The sequence below is a fragment of the Alligator sinensis genome, unplaced genomic scaffold (assembly GCF_000455745.1).
Source record: "Alligator sinensis unplaced genomic scaffold, ASM45574v1 scaffold61_2, whole genome shotgun sequence".
NCBI classification, from domain to species: Eukaryota; Metazoa; Chordata; order Crocodylia; family Alligatoridae; genus Alligator; species Alligator sinensis.
Genome location: NW_005842108.1, coordinates 1,365,287 through 1,379,476, shown reverse-complemented (window position 1 = coordinate 1,379,476; position 14,190 = coordinate 1,365,287). Strand labels below are relative to the sequence as shown.

The 14,190-nt window shown below is 39.2% G+C and overlaps 1 protein-coding gene across 1 annotated transcript in view; it reads left to right on the top strand.

The window, feature by feature from the left end:
• Nucleotides 1-6,887, top strand: part of CACNB4 (calcium voltage-gated channel auxiliary subunit beta 4) — a 151,711-nt gene extending 144,824 nt beyond the window's left edge. The window contains 1 exon segment of the mRNA XM_006024544.3: nt 1-6,887. This exon segment is cut by the window's left edge and continues 115 nt beyond it. Within this exon segment, the coding sequence (XP_006024606.1) occupies nt 1-161 (161 nt within the window). The 3' untranslated portion in view covers nt 162-6,887.
• Nucleotides 6,888-14,190: the final 7,303 nt, after the last annotated feature.

Here is a 14,190-nt window from a genome sequence, read left to right as displayed (position 1 = left end):
GGAAGAGCAGGAACCGCTTGTCTTCCAGTTCCCAACACAGCCGAGATCATTACCCACTTGTGGAAGAAGAGTACTCTGACTCGTATCAGGACACTTACAAACCCCATAGGAACCGAGGATCCCCTGGAGGATATAGCCATGATTCACGACATAGGCTTTGAGTTTAAGAACCTGGGGAAAAATAGTATTCATTAGTTGCCATAATGTAGGTAGGACAAAGAAATCATCTTAATTAAGCGGATGTAACATGGTTTTACTGAGGTTACAAGCTGCTGTCATTTGATGCTAAAAATGGGCAAAAATGCACCATGCCCTTATGTTTAGGAGGAAATTAGTTTGCCCAGTCACATAGGATTTCTTTTTAGTAGAGCGTTTGCATTTATAGCAGCACCTTTTCTTCTCATTAGATATTAAACACGTCAGTTTGTAATTTAGGGTACTTTATCAAGGCACATATAGAATAATTTCCTGTGCTGGAAATTCCAAATGACCAGTTCCAGTTGGAACCAATTTATAAACCAATTCCTGTTGGAATTTGGGTGAATTGACTGGAAAGTCGACTTGAGCATGTTGCAAATCAATTGAAAAAAGTGAAAATGAAAAAAACTGAAAATTACAAAATCACTGTAAGCCAAAAATCAGCTACAGTATTTGATTGCTGGAAGCTAAATTTACACTTAAGGTTACAATTTAAACATTTTAACGTACACTTACATTTCCAGAATGGCTCTTTTAGGCTAACCAAATATAAACCTTTTATAGTGCCAAATATTATAAATTAATGCATCAGTTACAAAGTACTTTCTGGTTTGAAATTATCTTTATTTTTAATCCTGGCACAAATGTTGCAGCAAAAAGTGATGTATTTTGTTTGCTTAGTACTGATATTGCTGTTGTGATCACAATAGTGATATGAACTTTGGGAGTATGACAGAGAACAAGAAGAACGGAGAAATCCAAGCCTTGTTTGAATGATATGAGTTGAAGAATAGATGGCTGTCTTCTTTTAATCACCAGAACACTAGTATATACTCCCAGAAATGCAGTTTTAATCTGTAGAGATGTAACACTTCTATTCTCAATATTTTACTGTGTCAAGTGGGATTTGATTCATCCTCCCACATGTTTACTGCATATATAGGACTGCTGGGTCCTTTCACATCACATATTTCACCATCCATCTTTGAATGTTTGCAAATTCTAGCATTACATGAGAACTCTGTAATAACCTCATGTTAGATTTTAATGATGACATCAGACATTTTGTTTTTTAAAATACTAATAAATTCTGAATGTTTTGAAAAGGAGGATCAGATAGAAATAGCTTGCAATAAAAATGGAATTGAGCATGAGAAAATTTCTGCTCACTATAAAGTTATAAAACTGACATTTTTAATTCAAAGAACTATGTTAAAGTCTTTGGAAATATAGCTGCCTTACTTCTAATGAAAACTTCTTTTCACCTACCAGTCTTCGTTGTTTTTTTTTTTTAACTGAATACATTTATGTAATTAGACCTTATGTCTTACATGATCAATGAAGCCTTAGATCCAATATAATTGAAAAAATTATTGTAATTGACCATTTTATACAACACTCTGATGTCTTTAAGCAAAGGCTCTTTCTAAAATTCCACACTGCATGCATTTTCTAAAATTGACAGAACCATGCTTAAAAGATCTTTTTATGCTGGCTCATGTCAAAGCTATTTTTTGAAGATGAAAGTAATTAATTTTTATATTTGCCTGTTTTATTCCCAAAGCCTCCTGACAGATAGGCTATAAAAGCATGTAACACTAAATACATTTCCTGAACATTATAATGTCTTCTACTTTCTGGACCAATTAATAAAGATGCTTCTAATATTTTTCCCCACCATTGAGCCTGATTATCTGCTTGATGTTAACAACTAGAAATGTAATTCATCTCATATCTGTACAACCAAAAATAATGTACATCTCTAGCAGCATTAAAAGATAGTGGATGCAACACTGCCTTTTCTGACAGGTTTACTGTCTAAAAGAAGGGTTAAAGATCACTAGATGATGAAATTGGGCTAAAATATAAAATATCTGCATCCACTGGAATAACTGTGTTGAGAATGAACCTATAGGGCCTGAACTGCTGCCGTTTTCCAAACTAAACTCCTGTAGATTTCAGGGAGTTTGGTCTGAGTAACCGCTACAGGAACAGGTCCAGGAATGGTGGCATAGGCTGCCATTTCTCACATTTTATGCTATAGCACAGGGGAGCATTCTCCAGGAATTTTTACAAGTCTTTGTTACATGTACAGCACACATATCTGCATGAGAAAGAAGGCATTAGGCAAAACATTTTTCTATAAGCTTTAACAGTTTCTTGTTTGCGTGCATTAAAGTATTAATTGCAAAGAATGCACTGAGATGTATAAACCTAGATTAGACAGCTTGTTTATCTTTATTCTGTAGTAGCATTAGAGATCAGATCATTAACTGCTTGAAGATATTTGCATTTTATGGCAGGAAGCTGCAACAGCACTTACATATATTTTCTAGCAAACAAGATTACTGCTTTATCATTTCAAAGACAAAAATGTCATTTTTTTTTAAAGCCTTTGGAGCCTTGGTTTAAGTCTTCCATGTCATGCTAGTAAAGGGAAGGATCCGCAGAACACACATGCACAAAATCCACCAACTGCATTGTCTCAAGTGCCAAAACTGCTTTGTTTTAATGTTCTTATGAAAATACCTTTTTGAAGGGAGTCATGTACTACTGTCTTGAAAGAAAATTTTGAAATTTTCTTAATTCTGTAGGTTTAGGTTTACCCTTTGTTTGTACGTAATTGATTTATTTCCCTCCCGTCCCAGTTATAAATGATCCAACAGAATTTGATAGTTGTCTTGGTTTTTGCAGGGGACTCGCCCTTCAAGTAAAAGAGTATATCAAATAATAACAGGAATACATTTTATTCTAGATAAATTCTATTTTTAAAAAAATACGTTATTTTTAAGAAACAAAAGAAACAATAAAAGCAGCAATGTTGATTCAGGACATTTAAATCCACAGCATAAACCATATATTAGAACTTCCACAATAGTAACCAAACATCCTGTGATTTATTATAGAATGGTTTTATGTGAAGTTATGAAGTTCATGTGTTCCTGAATGAATAGAAATAAGAATATTTTGTCCAATACTGATACCATCTCTCATTAGTATTATAAAATGATCAGGATTCTGTTGCTAAACTCCAAATTCTACACAGATCTTTTAGAAATGTGTATAACATTTATTTTTATGATGTTTATAAGTGGTTTTTATTTAAAACATTTTGTGCTTAATGTCAACTTAGCTGATATGCTAAATTTAGTGCTGATATGACAATCTTAATGGCATGGTCATCCATAGACAGTATGCATCAATGCACTCATTTGTAATGGAATAACAAATGATTTTTTAAATGTAGAAACTATTTATAAGGAAATAAACGGTTATCCTCCACCTTTTTTTTTTGGCAAATTGTATTTTACAGATTTGTTAACCTCTTTTACTACTTATGTAGTTGAACATTTTTTCCAGTCAGGTGTGTAATTGTAAACTGACTAAATTTTCTGACTGATATACTACTATAGGAAATAATTGTTAAAGTTTTCAGCAATGTTAACAAAATCCTCTGATTTATATCATGCCATGATTTTCAAAAGCAAATTCCCTTTTAATTGGTTACTATGTTTAAAAGTTCTTAGTTACTTTTGGTTCTAAATCTAAGTTTTATCCTCAGAAGTCCCACTGGTGTCAGTAGAAGTTGCACCCTCAGCTAATTATGTTTGTGATCAATAAGCAAGTGTAGTTTCTGTAGCAAGCGCTGTACCTCTTGCTATTTATGCTACCTCTTAGCTAGGGAACCATGAGCTCATTCTAGTCTCTCATATTTCTGATTTACACTGTTGAAGTCCTATATGCAAGGCGGTGCAGCTGGGCCTAGGATGAAGCTCATGTCTTCAGTATACATACCTGTCAATAATCACATTCAGAATGTTACTACTGGCTTTGCTGCATTTGGAAATATATTTTACTATGTTTTTCCCCAGGTTTTAAAGCTCCTTTTATTACAGATATTCAGGTGTTTTCACCCTTCCTTTGCCCCTTGCATTTTTTAAATTGTTTAACTAGTATTTTTAAGAATTAAAAATGTAAATAGGGAGGAAGGTACTGTAGTTATAAGAACAAGAAACTACTGGAGAGTGAGTGCTTATGGCAGTTTTCTTCTGTGCCACAAGCTAGTTGCTGCTATATAAATGCAAGATAATGATAGTTACCCTTGGTGTGCATAGGCCCAGAGCTTCAAGTTCAGTTTGCTGATAATCAAATTCAGCCTAGTCTCAATTTTACAGTGTTCCAGTCTGAACTTCCCAGGGTCTCAGCACCTCAGCATAATAATGTTCCTCTGTGCCATTCTCAGAATCACACACTGAATTATTTTATTGTATGGTGATTTGAATAAACAAGGACTGTTGGCTATTGGATGAGTTCATTTGCTCTATTTAGGAATAAATTAAATGTGTCCCTTGCTCATATTTATTAAATCTCTGGATCGATGCTTTCAAAATCTGTTCACGATTTTGTTGGTCTTTAATTTTTTTTTTCAGTCAAAGAGTACTTACTCTGACCAGTGAATGAAAAATTGGAGGCAAAATTATGCACGCAGAAGCTCATTTATGCAAACTTCCTTTATCCAGAAACAAACCCTTCATCTGAAACTGAGTTATGTTTCCCAATATGCAAGATTAGTTTGTCTAAATGGGGTTCTGCTATGATCCATTTTGTTTCTGTAATCTCTTATGCCTTGAAATAAATAGTAGTTCTACTGATGGTAATAGGACTAAAAAATATAGTAACTGACCCAAGTTCAAATTTGGTAAAAGGTATTTTCTGCTCTCTTTTACATTTGCTGCCAAAAGAGAATATAAGCAACTATTCAAATTAGCCTTGTTATTGAACCTCAATATATTTTGTCCTGAAAAATAAGTGTACATTTTGATACCACCAGAGAAGATGCCCGAACGAAAAGTTTTGGACACAAAAACGAATACTCCATCTAGGACATAAATTATATTATAAATAAGGAAACAAACATATTTTTCTGATTTATGAAATATGTTTCAAGTCTAGGAAACTTCCTTATTTCAAATCTATTGACAGTAGGGAGTATTTTGGAAGAAGGTAGAAATAATTAAAGAAAAATACCTTAATGAGAGTTTCTGATTCCTTTTTAGGTACATTTGGTAGCTATTTCTTTTTAAATTATAGTGGTAAAGATGAGAATAACCATTGATGCCTTTTGGCTCTTTTATTAGTGCTATACAGTACATTTGCCTTTTTTAGTATTGCCACTAGAATTTCTCAGCAATGAGCTACTATCTGTACACTTTTTAGGGTTAGATCCTGCAAACACTGACTACTGATCATAGCTTATTAGCGTTAAGCCCTGTAGTAGGTATTTGCAAGTTCTGGCTGTTAATGTTAAATACAATTTATCACATGCCTTACAAATATTTTCTGGAATATTATTAAAAAGAGAGTATTCTATTGCCAAAATACCCCTTTGTTACTACTTCTACTCTATATTAGCACTAGAAAAGTAATGTAGCGAGAAATTATATTGTACAGTTCAAAATTATATATATATTTTGCCAATAATATGAAAATAGAGCAAGAGAAAAGCACATTTGTAATAGCACAAATTTACAAGAAATCCATTGTTACATTTGGCATTGTATTTTTGAAAAGACAAATAGAATATTGATCCAGTTTTACTGTATTTACTGCATTTTACTTTAACTTGTTGCTTAAAACTTTTCCAGCAGTTTATTTCAGAGCCTTGCGGTTTGCATATGAATTTAATTTGTCCATGAAATTCTATTCCCTCCATGTTAACAAAATAAAAAATAAAATCAACCTTTAACATTGGGAATATAAAACTACTCCTATTTTTCTCCCATATTATTTTTCTCCTCAAATTGGAAATGATTATGAATGAATAATTAGCACTCATTTATCTTGCTTTGGCAAATATACCAATAGTATGTTTGTTGACCACGGTTTGGAATAAAATATTAATCTTCTGAGCTAAAAATGCCATTTTGCCTTTGCATACTTTAATGCTATGGTGGGGGCAGGGAATTAAACATGTAAATGCTACTTAGGGGTCCAAGCTAGCCCACCCCAACCTCCCAGTGAAATCACTAAGTTTTCTTTAAACAAAGAACATATGCTCAGGCCCAACATTTGTATAACTTCGAAATTGGCCTGATTCTCCTCTCATGCACAGATGGCATCAGAGGAATTTCAATTGTTGAAGCATAGCTTTGGAGAAGAATCAGATCAAACAAAATCCTGTTTGTACATTAAAAATTGATATGGCAAGGTAACATGGTAAAAACAATCATTCAAATTCAGAGCCATGGACCTTGGGCTTTTTTATCTTCCAGTAAGTCTCTGACTATTGGCCAAACTAGTTCCCATTTCTGTTTGTCAGATTTTTGCCAGTTACATTAATGGGAACTAGCCCAGGCTCATTATGGTAAAGAATTATTGCCTTTACTGATTTTTTTTTGTTGTTGCTGATTTTCCCCTTCCTATTTTTACTTCTATAGATACCGTATGTGTAGCATTCTACAAGGCATGCTGGGTAAAATATACTATGCAAATGTGTACAGTGTTGCATGTTTTGCTCTCCCTCTGCTTTAGTGGCTTTCAAGGAAAAAGTGTTGTTATTTTTGTGAAAAGAAACATTTAACAAAGAAAATGCGGAATGCATGCGTACAGTATCCTGATTTCTATGGATTTGTTTTATGGAATTTAGATGTACAAAATGAGCTGCATTAAAAAAAACTTTTTTTCTACAATAAATGAAAAGCTATATAAGTTTAGCGTGTTAGTCTTTTAGTCATTAAAGTCTGTTCTTTAATTTATGCACTTAAAGGGTTGGGCAGTTGATCAAAAGGACCAACAAAAAACAACAGCAAATTATGTAGGATTAGGGTTTTTTAATATTTGAAGATGTATATAACCCCAGATGATATATTTTTTATCTTGATATCAACAATGTATAATAATAATCAGTGAAGTTGTGAGGAATGTGTTACATTTTGGTGGTTTGGTTGAATGACCTCTTCCAGGATCACATGTTCCTGACACTTGCAACCTAGAGGTATAGTAAAATACGATTATATCTGCCTCTACATTCTGTACATAAAAAGACAGGAGGCCGAAGACAGAGTTGTATGATATCCAGCCTCCCATGAATCCGAAGGGGTTTTAGATCCATTCCTTATGTACTGGTCTATCAATTCAGAACCAAATTCTAATCCCAATACACAGCCAACCACCAAAAGCACAGATGTGGTCTGTAGGGATGTGGGAAGGAGTCTGAGAAAAATCAAAATACTGGAAATGCCACTCCAGAAATGATTCAGTAAGGGCTGAATCTCTCCCTGTGCCCCTCCCTCACTTCCCTTCCCCCGCCCACCCACCTCTCAAAAAAAAAAGAAAAAACTGCAAGAGGGATCTTGTGCAATGACATCTCTGTGAAGACTCTTTCTAGGAGAGAGTTCCACTGGCACACAAGGTTAAACAGTGGCACACACTATAAACCTGGTCATCTATACTAAGGCACCATGTAGTATACAGGCAACCCCTGCTTAACCCTCTCAATTGGTTCCAGGAAAACTGAGCGTTAAGTGGCACAGTGTTAAGCAAAACCTATTTTGCCCTAGGCATTAATGTAAATAGAAATAATTAGTTACTGCCACTTCTTGCCATAGCTTCTCAATATCACCACCGCCTCTCCCCACCCCTCCACCAGCCTGCTGGCCGCTTCGGCCCCATGTGCCAGCCCACGCACCACACTCCTGCCGGCTCCAGCACCACAGGGCCCCACACTGACTGCTTCTCCCCACCACCACTTCTCTGCCGCCCATCAGCCACTCTGGCACCATGTGCCACCCCGGGCTCCGTGCTCCTGCTGTCCCACCCTGGACCCCTGCTGGCACTGGGAAGGGCCCTGCACTCATGCCTGCCCCTCCAGCGCCGCGACCGGCCCCCCCCCTGCCACTTGCTGCTTCTTGCCGCTGCCGCTTCTCCCCACCAGCTGCTCTGGAACCGTGCGCCAGCCCAGGGCCCCTGATCCTGCTGGCCCTGGACCTGCGGCACCAGTGCGGGCCCTGACCTCATGCCTGCCCGCCCACTCGCTGCTACTCACCACTTTTTGCCGCCGCCGCTGCTTTGCTGAGCACTATAACGAAACTGTCTCAGCACCAAGTGAAATCAGGTATGAATTTTAAATGAGCGCTATAGCGAAATAGCGCTAAGCGAAACCGCACTAAGCATGGTTGCCTATATTGTAAAAAAAAAAAAAAAAAAAAAAGTCAATCCATTTTGCAAAGGTTCTGTTTGTCCATACCTTTGGCAAGAAGGATTCAAGGAACGATTGAAACAGTGGTGTTGCATGGCAACATGGCAGAATTAAGGAACTCCAGTGGAGCTACTTTCTTACACAAAATCTCTGCTTTAGATTTGGCTCCACACCAAGGGGTGCCTCTGCCTCTTAAAATTCCTACAATAGTCCATGAATGGTAAGAAGAAAAACAGTAGAAAAAATTACATTCATCTATTAAATTAATAAATTATGTTCTTAATATAATACGTTAATAAATTGTCTACATCCTTTTCATATCATGGGGCAAATTCAGACTTGTCCAAGTCTGGAGTAATTTTGCAGACTTCCGCAGAATTACTCCCTATTTACCACAGTGTAACCGAGAACGTTATTTTATTCTGAGCCTCTGAAGTTTTCTCCTACGCTTCATGACAGAAAGGTGAATACTTCTAGAATAGTTGATAATTCCAAGTCTGCCTGAATACTACACTTAAGTTTTTAAATGCCAAGTTCATGAAAGTAACACTTTGTTCACCTGTTTCAGGGGTGTAGGTTGTAGCTGTGTTGGTCTAAGGACATAGGCAGACAAGTTCCTTTGGGTAAATCCAATATCTTTTATCAGACCAACTAATAAAACATATTGATTTACCCAAAGAACCATGTCTGACTTTGTTAACTTGACATTTAAGGTAAGTGGTTGTGGAGGAACTAACTTGCTTACTCATGGCTTCATTCATTTAAGGTTTTGTGGCATAACATAATAAACATAAGAAATTTATGGGGGTTATCCAATGCCATATCTAGCTATATTTGCTTTTGGTGTGACCTTCTCAGCCTCTGTTGATTATACCCAGCCATTATCCTTCATACCCTGTTATGAAGGAGAGTGTATGGGTCTTGATAATTTAAGCAATTTGAATATCATGCAAGAAAACTGGTGCATTGAAATGATAAAATATTGCAGAACATTTGTTTTTTTTCCTCAATGACACTGATTGTCATATCTGAGGTTAAAATGGCTACATCTATCATTTTAAGGCCAGTGTACATATACAGTTTTGCGCTAATCGAACTCCTTTCATCTTTAATATTAACAGCAAATGGCAGTTCAAATAATTTTTGTTGACCAAAACAGTGGGAAAAATACAGAAAGGGTAATAGCCTTCATAACACTGGCACAGCAGTTTTTCTTTACTGACAGCCAGTAACTGCTCCATAGTAAGTGCTTCACAGACCACTTAGAAAGCTGTTGTTTTAAGCCAACGGAGTCAGTATCATTCTGTGTTTTGCTCACAGTTTTGGACAGCTGGTATTATTTGGCTGCTCCTAATGTTAAAGAGGAGATGGGCTCAATGTACAGTGCATAACAGCACACTTGTATTGACACTAAAATATTACATCTAATGATTCTGAACATTAAAAATGACTGTCACTTGAAAATAAATTATGCACTGTACTAAGATGTGATATGTCATATTATTTCCATTATGTTATTTTTCTTGAATTATTAAAGCCGTATGTTCCACTTTACTTCTATGAAAACCAAGTGAGCCTGTGAAAGTAGATTTGGTCTCTAACAGAGGTCACAACAACATAAGAAGAAAATAAGAAAAAGCAGAAGTCACTCTCAGAACAGAAACTTCCAGGAGGAAGGGGAACAGAAATAGTTACCTGAACCACCGGGATCCCCTGTGACAGACTACAAGTTTTGCCATGATATTTCTATGTTCAAGTTGTTATAATGTATGATTCAGATTACTTCATTAACCTGTACACAGAGAAAGATGGGTTAAAGTGCAGGAAGGGACCAAGACCAGCTTGATCTTCACCAGTTTTGAATGTTTTTGTGGACATAATACCCAGAAGGTGTGCAGAGGGGATAAACCTGACAAAAGGGAAAGCAGGCTGGAAATAAACAGCCTGGCAGCTCCTGGCTAGAAGAGGCTGGGGACTGAGAGAAGTGGAGAAGCTTTGGGGAGCTGGATAAACTGGAAAGGGAACAGCTGAGTATCTTTGAGGGGGCTCAGGGCTGTGTAGGCTGGATAGAGAACAGAGGGACTGTTTTTAACTCCTCTGGAGGGGACAAAGAACTTCCTCTGAAGCTGGCTGGCCCCTGCCTCAATAAATGCCTTTACTGAAGAAACTGTTTGCTGTGCTGTTTGCAACTGGGGGGCTGTACTAGGTTGCCCCAAGAGGAGATGAAATCCCTTTCTCAGGATGGAACTGGATGCTGGCTCCTTGAGTCAGGACCACAGAGCATCAGGGAGGGTGAGAGAAAGGCCAGGGTCTTGGTGTAGGAAGGAGCTCAGGCTTCCCCCTTGCTTTAGAGGCCATGCCTGGGCTGGCTTCAAAAGGTACTCTCAGAGACCAAACAAAGCCACAGAGGTCCTGAGAAAGCATCACCCTGGAGGGCACTCTGTGACACCCCCCTTTCCTCAGCCCCTGTCCCATTTCCCTATAAAACAGTAACCTTTTCAGGTTCAGGGCTTAAGTGATCCAGTTTGGGTCAGAGGCTGGCAGGTGGGCAGCCACTAGGACCTAACCATTACCACTGCTTTTCCCCCCCATGGTGCCACAGGGAAAATGCCCATCTCTGCAGGTTCTCATAGCACTAACTGCTGCTGAAACGCCCTGTGCAGGAGCAGGATCCTCTCGCTCTATGGATCAGATCCAGTCTGTGGTGTGTAGGTTGCTGACCCCTTCCATATGAGAAAGAATAATCTCAGATGGAAAACAGTCTAAAGAACATATCTAGATAAGTACAAAAGACAAAGAAACCAGTTAGTTGAACCAAGGAGGGAGCAGGCAACATGTGCCAGGGAAGAGGAGTTCCAGGCTGTAGAGCAGCAGTTTTCAAACTTTTTGAGCTGAGCCCCTCTTTGAGTTACAATTTTGTTCGTGCCCCCCCACCCCGAGGAGCAGTGCAGCCAGGCACAGGGCACCCTGCATTAGTTCGGCTTGGCAGGGCAGGCTCCACCCACTGCAGCTCCAGTGCCTTCTGCCTTGGCCCCAGCATAGCTGTAGCCTGTGCACCCACTGTGCCAGGCTCCCAGAAGCACAGCAGCCCTCTTGTCGGAGCCTGCCCAGGGCTCCCCGCCCCCACATCTTCCTGCAAGGCTCCCCCCCCATGTTCCTTCACACCCCCCAGGGGGGCACACCCCACAGTTTGAAAACTGCTGCTGTTGAGGAACGAAGATTGTCGTGATCACCAGGTTCAGTGATGGCATGAATGAGAGAAACAAAAGACGCTTAAATTGAAGCAGCAGACAAGCTTCTGCAGTCTTCAATCTCTCCAATATAACTAACTGGCTACTCCCTAACTCTAGGACCATTTCCCAATCTCCTTAGTTTCCTATGTTAGGAAGCATCTCTAAATTATAACTTCTATTATTACAAAGATAAGGAAATACTTGGGAGTAGGATTTGAGTGCAGATGGGAGAAGGATATTAAATGATAAACAAAACATGTCTCTATAATTCCCGCCCGTCCCCCCGCTAAAAAAATATTACAACAAATATTTATTGAAGTTAGGCAGAAGATAGGACAGGGTGACACTTTAACTGGTTCAGAGGGACATGAATTTCCATAGGTGACAGCATCAAATGCATATGATGAACTAGTTTATCGCCTAAGAAGGCTCATGTCTCCCTGAACCAATTATTCTCTAAGATGCCACGCTGCCCTGCCTTCTGCCAAACTTCAGACTAACACAGCTAAACTTCCTCTCTACCTGTTCCTTATTAAAGATAGGAACAAATTTAAGTATTTCAGTTTACTTACTCTATAGTTTAAGTAATATTTATAGTTATCATAAGAAATTTTTGTGAACAGTTAAAAGTCACTAAAAGACTTGGAGGTGATCCATGAGATAATGAGGACCTGGCAATATTTAATAATCACCCCACCTTAGCTGCTTTATAAAATTGTTTTAGTGTATCATTAGATACAATAGAAATGGACTTCATGACTTATGACATGCTTGTGACAGGTTCTGCATCCATTAAAAACCACCATAAAAAGGCCTTTTTAATGAGACTATATAGATCCTGAAAAACTACTCCTGTCTCTGACACAAAAAATCTATGACACATTAAAGAATCTCCTTCACTGCTCGTCAATACTAATAGACATCATAGCTGGTTCAAGCAAAGAAACTGTTGATGCTTTCAAGCAGTCGTGAGGAAGCCACAGCAATGTGCTTCTTCCTTTCTTTCTTTGTTAAGTGTTGCCTGAAATATACTTTAATAAGTAATTTTAAAAAATCATGTGCTGAATAACTGAAATACCCAGGATGAAAGGAAATAATTAGCACATTTGTCATGGAAAATGTGACACCTACACTATTCTACACTGTTAGTTGTGTTTTGAAAGTTCTTTTGTACTTTCCAAATCATCTTTAACACAAACAGGGTTATGGCTCTTATGAATTAGTAGGGTTTCAGAAAAATATTTATTTGAAAAGAGTTGGTAACACTGTAAAGACCCTTGAATGTTACTGTGGGCCACAACCAGAATGGGATTTTTTTTTTTCCACAGGATGACACTGAATGTTTCTGTAGGCTGCTATGGGCAGAGTCTGGACAGACCATAGCCGGGTATGCTTGGTCATGCTAGTTAATCTGACCAGTTTTACTTTTGCTGCTGGCTTTGACCAAGGACCCACTGTTCAGAGCCCTTGCCTCTGTTGCAGCCAGGCTAGTAGATAATACCCAAAGGCCACCCCAGGCATGTTACCAATGCAAAACAAGCAAACAAAGTTAAACAAATAAGCTAGCACTTAGCCTGTCTTCCAGGCTTCACCTTCTGGTTGCCTCTTATCTTTCAGAGGCTTTGCAGAACCTGTAGGCTTGTGCAATAAAGCAAATGATCAAGCAAACAAACAAACAGAGAAGAGCTCCAGGCTGGGCTTTCCCGGTGGCTGCTTAACCCCTGATATTTCCAGGCTGCAGGCAGCCTGCTGCCTGGCCAGGTGCAGCCCCTTGAAGCTACTTTCAGTGTCTTTTTTCCTTCCCACTCTGGGCTCATGGCAGTGGCTAACCCTCTCTCAGTCCCTACAACTGTGTCAGCTCCCTTGCTGAGGGACCCGCTAGGTCCCAGGACCTGGTTCCCCAGCCTCCGATGAGTGCTCCCAGGGCTGGGGTGGGTGGGTGTGCGGAGGTGCTTCTGGGGTGCGGGGCTGTTCAGACTCCCCCACCCCCTAGTAGTCGCAGGGCAGGGCCCTGTTACAGTTTCCTTCTTGGGACAGGCCATCAGTTAATTATATAATAAAACAAACAGATAAATGTATAATTATGGGGAAAAAATTAAATAAAAGAATGTGCGGAAAGCAGCAAACAGAAACCAACATTTTACTACGACTTAAATGATTCAATAAGCGCATTGAGTGTCGAACTGCTTTGTTCATGGTCTCGTTTTTTGATTGCATACAATTAAAATCCCATTAAATGACAATACAAGTAGCGCTCAGTCCGCGCATGGTCAACCTGCAATCAGCAAAGAAACCGTCCAAGGCCAGAATGATCTGAGGATGGAAACAGACGTTGCCTTGCCTTGCCTTTGTGCCCCCATAAGAAATGTCGCCCCAAATGGAAGCGGTCTGCATTCGTGCAGCTGCCCGGCGTGCCCTGTACGGCGGCTACCGAGGACAGCTGCTAAAGGTGTGAGGGCCGCAGCGCAGGGTGACGTCATTATACCGGGGAGCGGGCGGTGCCCGGGGCCACCTGGCGGCGCTCGCCCCGCCCCCACCCGCTTCCCCCGCCTTGGCCACGCC